Source organism: Tachypleus tridentatus, chromosome 13 (assembly GCF_004210375.1).
Source record: "Tachypleus tridentatus isolate NWPU-2018 chromosome 13, ASM421037v1, whole genome shotgun sequence".
Lineage (NCBI taxonomy): Eukaryota > Metazoa > Arthropoda > Merostomata > Xiphosura > Limulidae > Tachypleus > Tachypleus tridentatus.
In genome coordinates this window covers 22,669,158-22,683,692 of record NC_134837.1, presented here as the reverse complement: position 1 = coordinate 22,683,692, position 14,535 = coordinate 22,669,158, and the positions used below count along the sequence as shown (strand labels likewise).

The following is a 14,535-nucleotide window of genomic DNA, read 5'->3' as shown; positions in this document are numbered from 1 at the left end:
ATAATATTATAAATAGAAGGATAAAAATCATTTGAAGACCCAAACCTTACGTATATTCAACATAATATTATAAATAGAAGGATAAAAATCATTTGAAGACCCAAACCTTACGTATATTCAACATAATATTATAAATAGAAGGATAAAATCATTTGAAGACCCAAACCTTACGTATATTCAACATAATATTATAAATAGAAGGATAAAAATCATTTGAAGACCCAAACCTTACGTATATTCAACATAATATTATAAATAGAAGGATAAAAATCATTTGAAGACCCAAACCTTACGTATATTCAACATAATATTATAAATAGAAGGATAAAAATCATTTGAAGACCCAAACCTTACGTATATTCAACATAATATTATAAATAGAAGGATAAAAAATCATTTGAAGACCCAAACCTTACGAATATTCAACATAATATTATAAATAGAAGGATAAAAATCATTTGAAGACCCAAACCTTACGTATATTCAACATAATATTAGAAATAGAAGGATAAAAATCATTTGAAGACCCAAACCTTACGTATATTCAACATAATATTAGAAATAGAAGGATAAAAATCATTTGAAGACCCAAACCTTACGTATATTCAACATAATATTAGAAATAGAAGGGTGAAAATGAGATTCAATATATCGAAATTTTTCAATTGGTGAAAACATGAGATAGTCTCACATATTTCAAATTATAATTCACTATTTCAGTTAAAGTGTAAAATATCACCACCTGAGTTTTACCCACCCTATGAGTAAGCTTTACTGACTTCAACATTACACAATACTGATTTCACCTCACATTTATCTGTCACCACACAATCCTCAGCATTCTAGTCCTATCGAAATTTGTGAATAACTGTTATATAGTTTGACCTTGTCTCTTTTGAACCACTTCACACGGGTGGTAGTGGTAGTGACCAGTTTTCTATATATATATCTTATAGAAGTTGATAAACCCACCCAATAAGGATAAAAATATCCCTGATAATCTCATACAAAATACTAAATAACTCCCTTTATAAACCCACAGAAAGTTATACGTGTCTACAGACACTTTTATTCAGTGGAACTTACAAGATTTTTATTCGAATCTAGATAACGTAAATGCACTTAACATTTTTAACAATAGAAACTCTTTAAAAATTATTATAGTTATGTTAATATTTGATGGTGCAGAAGGAGGCAATACTTGTAGGACATGGTAATAGTGGTGTGACATTCTCATGAACCATCACACTCCTACATACCCAAGCAGCTGTTGCTGTGCGTACGTCTCTTTTGTTTTCTCCCGTGTCTTATTGCCTAGAGAGGTTACAGTGTTTTACAAGTGTTAGTACAAGATAATATTTGGTCATTATTTCCATTTAATAGAGTCAGTTCTTCCTCTCCACTAAAGTATGTAAATTTCAACACTGTAATAATGATTCACTGATCTCTGTTAACAACTGAATAAGACAGGGTGTGAAAACTTATTTCGAATTCCCACACACTTGTACCAACGGAAAGTCATAACGGTTCTGTTTAAATGAACATACTGATCAAATTTAGGGTCTGAAATAACTGTCATGGTACCACATGCAGTCTTAACAATATAGAAATAAGCTAGTACATGGTATTATGATTTAGTAGCACTCCATAAATGAAACATAACCTTGATAAAAAAACAGTGTTTAACACTATATATCACGTTTTATTATCATACAATGGCCCTAAAGCGTAGAGAATTGTCAGTAAAGCGGAGAGTTCCCAGAAAGCTTTACGTGATGCTGGTTGGAGTCTTCGACAAATTGTTGCAGACTTGAAATGCTCACTAAACACTGTCAGGTAGACCCCAGATGGTGAGACTGAGACAGGTAAATGTGAAAATAAAAAAAAGTAGAACATCTAAGCTCATTGATACTGATTTTAAGTATTTTTCTTTATGCAGATTTTGAGAGAAAGGGAAGACAACCACTGATCTCAAGCATGAGATAAATAACCATGAACCAAATGACAGAAGTGTCCAGATCTACAGTATCAAAAAGACTGAACAAGAATGGAATATTTGGTTGTGTAACAATTTAAAAAAAAACACCTTTATTTCGACCTCCAAATGTTGTTAAGAGACTGAAATTTGCTAAAAATACAAAAACTTGACTGTTGCTATATGGTTATGAATAACTGAGTTCAAGTTTGAAATATTTGGTTCAAAGTGTAGGTTGTACGTTCAGGCAGAAGGAAGTGAAAAATACTTAGATGTATAGCATCTATCATGAAGCATGGATAGGGGTAGTGTGATATTTTGGGGGTCTTTCTCTGCTGAGGTGACAGAAAATATTGACAAAATGGATGGAATAATGAAACAGCGTAAGTTCCATCAGATACTAATCCGTCCTGGTATGTCCAGTCGTTTGCGTATTACTGGTAAATGATTCTACTACCAAGAAGACAATGACACCAACGCTCATCCAACCTGTTCATAAATTGCTTAACTAAGAACAAAGCTGCTGAATTTATTAAAATGATACAACAACCCCCACAGAGCCCCGATCTCAACTGGTATTTAATATATCAAAAGTTAATTCTAAATAAGCTTTATGGAACCGTATTAGAGACATTTACAGTAAACTCCCAAAGAATGCTTTGCAACAATGCCTGAAAGACTGTCTCAGTTATTAAAACTAAAGAGGGACACAAAAAATATTAACTGTTTCCTGCACTTCCACTGAATTCTGTTGTACCAAATATAAAGATTAATAAAAGTTGATGTTTCACCTGTGATTTGTCTTCCATTGTTCTCTGAACCTGAAATCTAATTTTTGACTTTGTCCTAACACTTTCACACAGTACAAACAACAGCTTAATATTTTTTATCAGCTGTCATTTTTTTGTCATCCTTGGAGATTTCAGTGATCACAGGCTACTCTAGAATTCCATTGTTACAAATAGAACATTTTTAATTCGAAATCTCTCTCTCTTAAATTCAGGAGTTCTGATGTATTTTCATGCTTTGAATTATATTTCACAGTGGCTTCCATTCTCTTCTTGTAGAAACTGCATACTTAATATGTAGTCACTGTTATCCAACTTACATGTTATGTTAAAACTGTGGTATTTTCATTGTTTGTCACTGTGGTAAATCCATCCTTTCACTATCAGATTATAGTTTATTCATAAGTTTTGAAGGCTCTAACGGTGTTACATTTTTCCACGTAGAACTTATAAATATCTAAATAAACTAAACCAGCCTGTGTGGACTATTGATGAAAAACAAACAATTAATGAAACTAAAACTATCTTGCATTGATGAACTGTAACTCTTTATGAATTATTCTTGAATCATTACAGCTTTATGATTGTTATTAATATCAAATTATTTATTTAACACCAAAGTCATCAGCTTCATAAGGTTATTATTTATATACTATTGTTCTGAAATACAGTCATAAACCAGTTGTTGAGGATGGATAAAAGAAAAAAAAAGTCATTTAAAACTCTTCGAATCCTCATAAACTACCACGCTTTGGGTATTTGTCATGTTTCCTATCTATATGTATTATTTTCTAATAATACTTGATTTAATTTCCAAAGCTCATTATAAAGTGTACGTGTTTTCTTATAGCAAAGCCACATCGGGCTATTTGCTAAGTCCACCGAGGAGAATCGAACCCCTGATTTTAGCGTTGTAAGTCCGTAGACTTACCGCTGTACCAGCGGGGGACCTCATCATAAAACATTAATAAACGTGAGATCCACCATGTCACAATATAATAAAATTAGATTACTAATATCTATTGATATAAACTGTAAAATATTTAAAAATTGCTAGAAAATATGAACATTCGTGATTGCGTGACACAATATTCTGTGATAGACTGGTGTATTATGAAGTATCTCTGATTAGTAAGTAATCTATAAATGAATTACTTTCGTTCATATACACTAGCATTTGTTTAAATATATTTTAGTTGATGTGGCTGCATTCTATTGGTCAAGAGAAGTCAGATGTTGGATGACGCCAGGATACCTTTAAGTGGTGCTTCCTACTGCGCAAAAACATAATGTTGACGAATATAGGAAAGTTCAATCTCATATATATTGTAAACGTAGCTTGATATATTGAGAAAAGCACAGTACACTGCGTGTACAAACACAGTTCAATATATCGAGGAAAGTACAATTTCATACTTCTTATAAATTCAGCTTTATTTTTTATTCTCATGCTAGTTTTGGTGAGATTTATGCGTCAACACAGGATGTCTAATTATTGTACTACTAAATTGAATACGATAAATTAATCAGCTATATAATACCTAAAAACTGTAGAGAGACTACACTATCAAGAAGGCCTAACGACCTATTACACCTAAAGGATGTAGTTCTAAGAAGAGCGCTAATCTAAACAGTTAAAACATTTTATCAAATCGGGCGTTTAGGCAGAAGTGCTTCGTCAGATTAGTTCACCTTATTGTTTGTTTGTTTGTTTGTTTTTTGAATTTCGCACAAAGCTACTCGAGGGCTATCTGTGCTAGCCGTCCCTAATTTAGCAGTGTAAGATTAGAGGGAAGGCAGCTAGTCATCACCACAGACCGCCAACTCTTGGGCTACTCTTTTACCAACGAATAGTGGGATTGACCGTCACATTATAACGCCCCCACGGCTGGGAGGGCGAGCATGTTTGGCGCGACTCGGGCGCGAACCCGCGACCCTCAGATGACGAAGCGCACGCCTTAACGCGCTAGGCCATGCCAGGCCCTTAGTTCACCTTAAGTTGCATCAAATAAAGAACATCTGATTAGAATATCGTAATTATTTAGTAGTACTCCATTTTTGTAACTATTTCTGAAACTAAATAACATATATAGACCCTGCGAGTAAACCAGATTTGATCAACACTTGTTCACATGGCACTCGACTCGTAATCCGAGGGTCGCGGGTTCGAATCCCGGTCATACCAAACATACCCTTTCAGTCATGGGGCGTTACAATGTGACAGTCAATCCAACTATTCGTTGGTAAAAGAGTAGCCCAAGAGTTGGCGGTGGGTAGTAATGACTAGCTGCCTTCTCTCCACTCTGACACTGCTAAATTAGGAACGGCTAGCGTAGATAGCCCTCGTGTAGCTTCGCGCGAAATTCAAAAAACAAACATTTTTTTAATAGTATATTGACCACTTATACATGTTAATACAGTAAACACGAGTTAATCCATTACTGCCCTCCTGTATTGAAGAAAAGAGCTAACTAACATACCTCTCACTACAATGAACACAGAAGATTCACTTGTTCCAACAGAATTTTCAGCGACACAGGTGTAGAGGTTGGAGATTGGATTTTGAATTGATAACATGGCACCCAATAGCCCCTCGCTATTAGAAAGCGCAGAGATTTCCAAGTTATTCTGTTGAAGAAATGTTTCTAATGGTTCGTTTCCTGTTAATAAGAACGAAAAAATATACGTTTTAAAATACGTAAGGGTATATAAATATTTCATTAAATTGAGCCAATTAGCTAAGTAAGCTAGAAAATGAAAACAAACTAAAGAATCCTGTTAATTATTCGCATCTATAGAGATTAGTTACATCATTAAATTAGTTTAGAAATGTAATATTCAAAATAATAATAATATATACACATAAACCATAATTGTTACTTTTTTTCTTACGTTGTAATTTTAGAAGTTCTATAAACCAATGAAACATCGATAAGCTCTGGAAGTATATTTTTATTAAGTCACGTGAACACGACATTAGAAGTGTGTTAACATTTTAACCTTTGGGTATCTTATCTTTATTACATAATCAGGCTTAGTCCAGCAAAGTTTTTAACAATATGAGAGAAACATTAATGAAGATTAGTGTATTTATAATACTATAAGTAAGAATTTTAAAATGTGCTGCGTTAATTTGTTTTGAATATCGCGCAAAGTTACACGAGGGCTATCAGCGCTAGCTGTCCCTGATTGTGCAGTGTAAGAGTAGAGGAAAGGCAGCTAGTTATCACCAACTCTTGGGCTACGCTTTTACCAATGAATAGTGAGATTGGCAGTCACATTATAACGCCCCTACAGCTGGAAGGGCTAGCATGTTTGAAGTTATAGGGATTCGAACTCACAACCATAAGACCACGAGTCGAGCGCGTGGCCATGACGGGCCTCGCCCAAAGCTACTCGAGTGCTATCTGCGTTAGCCGTCCCATAATTTATCAGTGTAAAACTAGAGGAAAGGCCGCTAGTCATCGGGGAACTGGATTAAAATCAAAAACATTCCAATGAGAACAACGCATTTTAAATTTCCTAGATTTTATCAGTTGAGTGTCATTATCAATTTATTGTACACAGTATCTATTGTTCTGAGTAAAAAAAAAAACTATTACTTTTGAAAGTGTACAAATATCCATTCCTTATCAAATGTAACTTAATGCTGTTTTTTTACTCATCCTGTACTTTCAAACATTTATGTATTCCTGCTCATTTCATTTCAAACTAGAATTGCAACTTATTTTTGGTGTATCTACTTACTTCGCTTTCATAAGTATACATTCTGTAACAAAAACGCCAGAAGCACTCTTCTATTTGTTACGTGTACCTCTATGGGCCCTTAAAGCTTTGATATTCACAAATGTAATTCTTACAGCCAAAGCTACTAATGTTGTAGTTTTAACAGATCCATTTTTCTTTCTGCTTCAAACAAGCATTTCTGAATAATAATGTTTATTTTGTCTCTGAGATTTCCCATAAGATAATGCTTCCTTGAGATGTCGGTATATTGATTAACACGTTGCACGATAATAATAAAAAATTCAAAATATATGAAACTGTTTCGATATATATATATAATATAGAGGTCTTAGAAAATCGCATATGACTTTGATCTTAATACTTTGTAATAAAGTGAGTGAGATATACATACTAGATTGAATCAGTTTGTTTAAATCAACGAAAACGGTCAGTTCAATAGCGGACTAAATAAAAGTAATATTAATTAGGCTTACCAATAAACCAAGAAATAGTTGGTTTGGGGAATCCCTGAGCATCACAGTCTAAAAGAAGAGGCCTTCCTTGAATAACGTTTAACTTTTCTGGAAACGGTTCAACGTAAGGCTCAGCTGTGTAAAAAATAAATAATAAACGAATGAAAAACGTTGGTGTGCTATGATTCCTAGCACAATATCAATACGAAAACATGAAATAACATTTCATTATAATAATACTTTTAAAATAATAAAATAGAAAAAATTATTTTGCTAATTTAAAAAAAAATTATGCACAACGAAGGAACTGAAAATGTGTTAGTATGACGTCACGTTTGAAAACCTTTCGTAGTGTTGAAAGTTTGAATACATAGGTTTGAGTCGATTCCTAGCTTTGATTTTTTGTTTATTTTTGAATTTCGCACAAAGCTACACTAGAGTTATCTGCGCTAGCCGTCCCTAATTTGGCAGTGTAAGACTAGAGGGAAGGCAGCTAGTCATCATCACCCACCGCCAACTCTTAGGCTACTCTTTTACCAACGAATACTGGGATTGACGGTCACAGTATAACGCCTCACGACTGAAAGAGGGAGCATATTTGATGTAACGGGGATTCGAACCCACTACTCTTGGATTACGAGCCGAGTGCCTTATCCACGTGGCCATGCCGAGCCCATCTATCTTTGATAGTTTGAACACATGCAGAAAAGTGGATACCATTTACCTTATCTCGAAGATGTCTTCCTATCTATGGTCAGAGGTCAAAGAACGTGTCATTATGTTTATAAAATTGCATTTAAAATGTTATTGATTATCATTTTATAAATGTAAGTCAATAACTTTGGTATTAAATCGCAGATTACTAATCGTATTTCAGTATCATAGATTAGTTATAACTTTTAAAACTTTCCCTAAATATCAAATTTTATGTGTCACGTAACATGCTGAATACTGCTTTGGTTCACATTAGATATTTGTGATATACAGATACTTACAAAGCAGAATATAAGATAAGAACCGCCTATCTGTTGTTTAAAAATTCTGAAATATTATTATATTTAGTGAATCAATATGTTCCCCACATGGTTTTCTTAGCCCTTGCAAAGTGTTAATGTGGTTAATCCTTTCTTTAGGGTGCGAGAATCAAAGCGTTAAGGTAAGACATTATGGAGCTAGAAATGTCATATTTTTGTAAAACTAAAATACAGCTTAGTTACTAAGGATATATTATAGTTGAATTCTGAAGTTTTGATATAGTAATTTACGATTTTTTAATTTCAAAATGGATATATAAAATCCAAAACAAACGTTTCGTTTTACACCTTCTACGTTGAAAATTTCACAAGACTTAAGCAAATTACGACAAGTAGCGAATGAGTACAAAGAACTCATTGTTTTTTATATTTCTTTATTTACTGTTTCATAATTTAAGGAAAGTGACGGAAATTTAGAAGTTATTTGTAAATAGTAATAATATTTATAAGTATGTAATGCATTATAACCAAAATGTGAATATATGTTACAAAATACTAGTCCACTAGAACAAAACCAAGACAGATCACTTAGTAAAGGTCAGTTTTATACGATTGTATTCGTAACATCAGTGCACGTACGTCGCATCATTGCAACTTCTGTAATGTTAGTCAAACACGGCTGGAAGATCAATAAAATAACCATATATAAATGTAAAATATTATGAGATTTCAGCTATTTAGACAATACATTGGTGGTTTATATCTATGCGCAATTTATTTTGTTTGTTACAACTGAGGCACAAAGCTACACAACTGGCTATTTGTGTTCCGTTTACTACAATATCGAAACCCGGTTTCTAGCGTTGTAAGTCCGCATACACACCACTGTGCCTCTGAAGAAATGTAATTTGTAACCGTTCTAGAACGAAAAAACGTAATTAATTAATATCTATTTTCACATTTGGTATGGTGGTTACGAGGTCGATCAAATCGTCTAAGCCTATACAGAAAAGATAAAATGTACGTGGAAATATCCTAAGCTCAACAAATACATAATAGTTTGTGTACGGAAAGTCTAACAACATTTACAGATAATCTGCAAAATTCCAGTAAAATACACTTAATGTATTAAAAGTTGTAGTATGAAACTATAACAAACACAAAATGGTTATCAGGTCAAGTCCTAGTATCGCGATTGCAGTGAGAAAATTCATCAAGAAATTACAGACCGTTGGGCTTACAAACGTCAGCGGAATATTACTGTGACGTTCAAGATTATTTCAAAAATGTTAAATCGTCTAATATTACTGGTATATGTATAACTGTCTTGAAAAAGATTATCAGCTCTCTAAATATAATGCTTGCTTTCGCATGTAACTGACTTCAATTTATGGTTTAACTTGAAGAGAAATGTAATGTATGGGTGTTTTGTTCTCACACTTGACTTATTCTAATATATTACATAACTGTTGTTTTTCTTTTTAATCTCAATGATTATTTTAAATGAGTTCTTTCTGCCTTTATGAAAAATAAAAATATTACTTTAATTCCTATAAAATGTATTTGTAAATATATACATAAATAGCAGAACATATGTAATTATTAAAAACAATGACGTATAAAATATATTTATAGTTTCAAGTAATTATAAGTAAACACCTCGGTACAATAAGGATTATTGATTTATATTACATAATTAAATCGTAATTACAGCAAACTTACACTTAACATGCATGACAGTTCCCATACTGGCGCCTTCATACTCAGGATCGTCAACCATACACATATATTCACCTGCGTCAGTTCTTCGGGCTTCTCTGATGATTAATTGATTTCCTTCTACTTCTTTGTTAGAAAATTTACTCACTGTGATTCTGTTACCATTTTTATACCTAGTGAAAACAAAGATGGACGGATTTCCTCCATCAATTTCCTCTATTGTGTTGAATTACAGTTCTGATCAAAATGTCAAACTTTCTTGACAATGGATTAAAAAAATATATTAGAAATACCCACCTTACACAAAAAAATCTATGAACTATTAGAAACTATTTGCTACTGTAAACACACAATCATAAATAATGACCAAAAATACTTTTTAGACCAGCACATAAGAATTGTTTCAATATGCTATTCCACGATCAGAAAGGTTCTATATAAATTCATCATCAAATAGATCCATGTATTCTTATACATATCACTGGTTAATCTAAGAGCTTAATGCTATGCACAATTTGAATTTTGAGATTTAGTCCTCGTCTCGTGAAGGTTATTTGATAATTATAGGGTAAAACAAGTGCCTACTGTAATTATTCTAATATCTTTCACGACTTAAAAGAGTTAGCTTAATGAACAACAAGAGTGATATCCATTACAGTAATATTGTTCATAATTATGTATTGACAGAGAAGAGATTGTATAATAGTATTGCCAATACATTTTACTACAAATAACAGTTTACACTCAATACCATCAGAAGCGACAATCAGGAGAGCTGGATTAAGCCACGAAAGTTTATTTTTGTTTCCTGTTTGTTTTTGAATTTCGAGCAAAGCTACACGAAAGCAATCTGCGCTAGCCATCCCTAATTTAACAGTGTAAGACTAGAGAGAAGGCAGCTAGCCATCACCACCCGCCGCCAACTCTTGGGCTACTCTTTTACCAACGAACAGTAGGATTGACCGTCACATTATAACGCCCCCACAGCTGAATGGGCGAGCATGTTTTGTGTGACGAGAATTCGAACCCGCAACCCTCGGTTTACGAATCGATTTTTGTTTTTCCTGATTGGTACTGCGCTATGAAATACTAACCAACTTAAATATTCACCTACGAAAAACAAAAATACTTCACAAGCTGGTCAGTAGGGACATTCCACACGGTGCACTACTACATCATTAAAGAAAGTACCTGGTGCCTGAAACACCGAGCCAAGAGGAAAAATACTTGAGAAGTAAGTTAATATATCATTTTCTGTCTGTACAGAAAGTGTCAAGCGACGTTATTAATGGACACTAAGCCACGCTCAATATTTATTTTATTAGCTATAAAGAAAAATATTTTGATAAAATTATTGAGTTATATTAATGATAATTTTCAAAAGAACAGTCTTACTTTATCACCATTTTTGTGTCCTTATGTTGTTGTTCGAGGTGCCAATTTAAGGGAACTTTTCAAATTTTAAATCTGAGACTTCTTCCTGATAAAAGTTATGAACTGAAACGTCAGCTAATCACGTGTTTTACTTCACCTTACAACTTTTTAAACTACTTTTGTGGCACTCAGGTTATTTGTATCCCTCAAAATTATTTTTTCAGCAGATGTTTTACTCTCTACGCTAGAAACAAAATAATCTGTAGACTTGAATATTTATAACAATTTCTAATTCTACCAAAATTATTTGAAAGGTCACATTACGTCCTTCATTAATAATTCTAAGTTGATATGTTGTGCAACCTGAATTCGAGAAATTATTTCGCAACTAACTACTTGTTACTAGTGAGGCTTTGTCCAGTTGTCATATTCGCCATACTCTCTTGATGAATCTAACTTAAATATGCATTTTTTTGTACATACAAAGGCGCTAACCAGATACTTTCTTTATGGAAATACTGAAATAAAACACGTTATGTTTTTCAATATACATTCATTCACCTTTCACACGCCTTCTTAATAAATTTATTTTAGTGCTTACATGATATTCGTACTGTAGAAATATTACTGATAAATCTTTATTACTACCTATTAATGTGTTTATGATAAACTTTATATTCGTAAATATAGAAGACCCATCTATTTCTCCTCATAATAAAATTACTTAAGTAATTCGCTTTATACGTAAAGAAAGTGCTATAAACGAATATGTTATGGAAGTTAATCCAAGTGATTTCAAAATACAAAAGTAACTTCGACGTTGTTGGCTAAAATATCGGACACACTGTTACGCATTTTGCTTAAACTTGAAAGGTACGACAATCAGTAAATGTTCTGAGAACCAGATGTGAAATTAATTCAGTTTCAAAATTAATTAAAACAAACTTTGACATGATAGTTTAAATTTGGAAATAATGCACGAACAATTACTTTGAGTAATATTTCTTACCATCTGAAACTATAATCATCTGCAAAGTACTTCATGGAATCGTCTGTAAAAACATTTCAAGTACCAGGTGAGATATATGTCAATGCGTAACATATGCATCTATGTTTATCTTAATATAAACATGGAACTGGGAGAGTTATTCATCTATTGACTACTATGGGTATCGGGTAACTATAATATTTAAATAAAGTAATTTTTTTATCTTAATTGAAACTGATATTAATTTATTTTTTTCCAGGTATATGTTAATGAATATAATCATGAGAATAAAATATAAATCATATTGTAATTTCTACCTTAAGAAACATCAGTTGTAAACAATAACTTTCTACCAATAAAAATTTATGCTTTAACTGCCGAAGTCGAATAGTTTACTTTTGTCTCACGATGTTTTCTCTTACAACCACTTTGCTGGATGTTTCTGATAAATATTTTATTAACATTGTTCACAAGTTTCTTTCATAATTTGTTTTACTTATAGTAAAGCCACATCAAGCTATCTGCTGTGTCTACCGAGGGGAATCGAACCGCTTATTTTAGCGTTGTAAATCCTAAAACTTACCGCTGTCCCACTTGGGGAACATCCCTCAATAATAATCGTATCTGTATCTCTTAGTTTTTGTATTCCTATTATTATATTCGAATACTTTCTATGCATCTTTATTTAATACTTCGTTATTTTGGATTAATTAATTTGTCCAACTCATTGAAATACAAAGTTTTATTTTTGTTCTTAAAATTTATTCTTTTCAGATTCAGTAAAATAAACATTATTTATAATTATCATTAACTTTGGTAAATGTTTTTTTATTATTATTTGTGTGAATCTGATAATAATTCCCCTAATCGATTTTTAACAGAACTGCTCTAATCTATTTTATTATTATAACTTCTGTAATAAAAATAGCTTTTCATACTTAAGCCAGTTAACTATCTTTCACTATCAGTTTGTTTGTTTTTGGAATTTCGCACAAAGCTACTCGAGCGCTATCTGTGCTAGCCGTCCCTAATTTAGCAGTGTAAGACTAGAGGGAAGGCAGCTAGTCATCACCACCCACCGCCAACTCTTGTGCTACTCTTTTACCAACGAATAGTGGAATTAACCGTTACATTATAACGCCCCCACGGCTGAAAGGGCGAGCATGTTTGGCGCGCCCAGGATGCGAACCCGCGACCCTCAAATTACGAGTCGCACACCTTAACACGCTTGGCCATGCCGGGTCCTTTCACTATCAACTACATGATTTGAGACATTAGTGTAAACAGTTGTATGTAAATTTGACAAATGAAATATACTCTTCAAAACAAGAAACGCAAAAGGGATATTTTTGTTATTTTAAAGAGAAATATATGTAATAACGTTACAAGCTTAGAGTATGTGATGTTACACGTGTTAAGGCACTGACTGTCAGACCAAAATGACAATAAAAGTTGTGCACTTTGAAAACGGAGGAAAACATCGAATTTTTCGCCAAAACGCATTCGTGTCCAATAAATTTGTTTGAGAGACCTGCATGTTCTACAAGTGCAACATATGCAAAATTCCTATAAAAGTGACGGGTTCTCGGTTTCCATAGCTCAGTGTTAAGCCACCGACACGCAATACATTTACGCCAAGACTGACTGAAGCACAACGTAACAACGCCATTGGTCGCTTGGAAGCAGGCAAATCGCGATCAGATTTTGCCAGAGCTGTGAATGTCTACCCAAGCACCATCACAAGGCTATGGAATCGTCACCAACAACATGGATCAACTCGTGACCGTCCACGATCTGGCAGACCTCGTGTGACTACGCCCGCACAAGATCGCAACATCTGGTTACGTCACCATGATAACGCCCGTCCTCACACAACCCGACTCACCACTGTCTTCTTGAGACACCACAACATCAACGTTCTTCCCTGGCCCTTCAGATCACCAGATTTAAATCCCATCGAACATCTTTGGGACGAGTTGGACCGACGTCTGCGACGGCGACAACCTCAACCGCAGACTCTACCTTAGCTTGCAGCAGCTTTTCAGGCTGAGTGGACAGCCATTCCACAGGATGTGATTCGTCATTTCATCGCTTCCATGGGCAGGAGATGCCAAGCAGTTATTGATGCTCATGGGGGCATACTCGTTATTGACGTTGAGTGACGTTAAACTTCACCTAGTGAGCGTGGACTTCGCCTTTGCAGATTTTGGATGTTCAGCAGTGAATGTGCAAAGATTCACACATGTCATACAGAACTACCCGGAATAAACTTGTTAACAATTTGTCTCATATTTTGCATTTTGCGTTTCTTCTTTTGAAGAGTATATTTTACAAAACAGCTGATTCAGTGAATATGTACCAGTCGTAGTAGTTCTATAGAATAATGTAACTAATTGTACCCAAAACCATATCAATAATTTAAATCAAAAAACAATGAGTCGCTAATATCATTCGTATTTCAAACAATCATTATTAACTATCTGTACTTGTAGAAAAATTGTTTTATTTTTTAATTTAA

The 14,535-nt window shown here is 33.6% G+C and overlaps 1 protein-coding gene across 2 annotated transcripts in view; it reads right to left on the bottom strand.

The window, feature by feature from the left end:
* The window catches only part of LOC143239944 (basigin-like), a 77,269-nt gene that overhangs the window by 30,331 nt on the left and 32,403 nt on the right, over positions 1 to 14,535 (bottom strand). For both annotated transcript variants that reach the window (XM_076481617.1, XM_076481618.1), the window contains exons 4-6: positions 9,659 to 9,828; positions 6,984 to 7,097; positions 5,244 to 5,423 (exon numbers count right to left, since the gene is read on the bottom strand). In XM_076481617.1, coding sequence (XP_076337732.1) covers positions 5,244 to 5,423; positions 6,984 to 7,097; positions 9,659 to 9,828 — 464 coding nt within the window. The remainder of the gene's footprint in view (positions 1 to 5,243; positions 5,424 to 6,983; positions 7,098 to 9,658; positions 9,829 to 14,535) is intronic.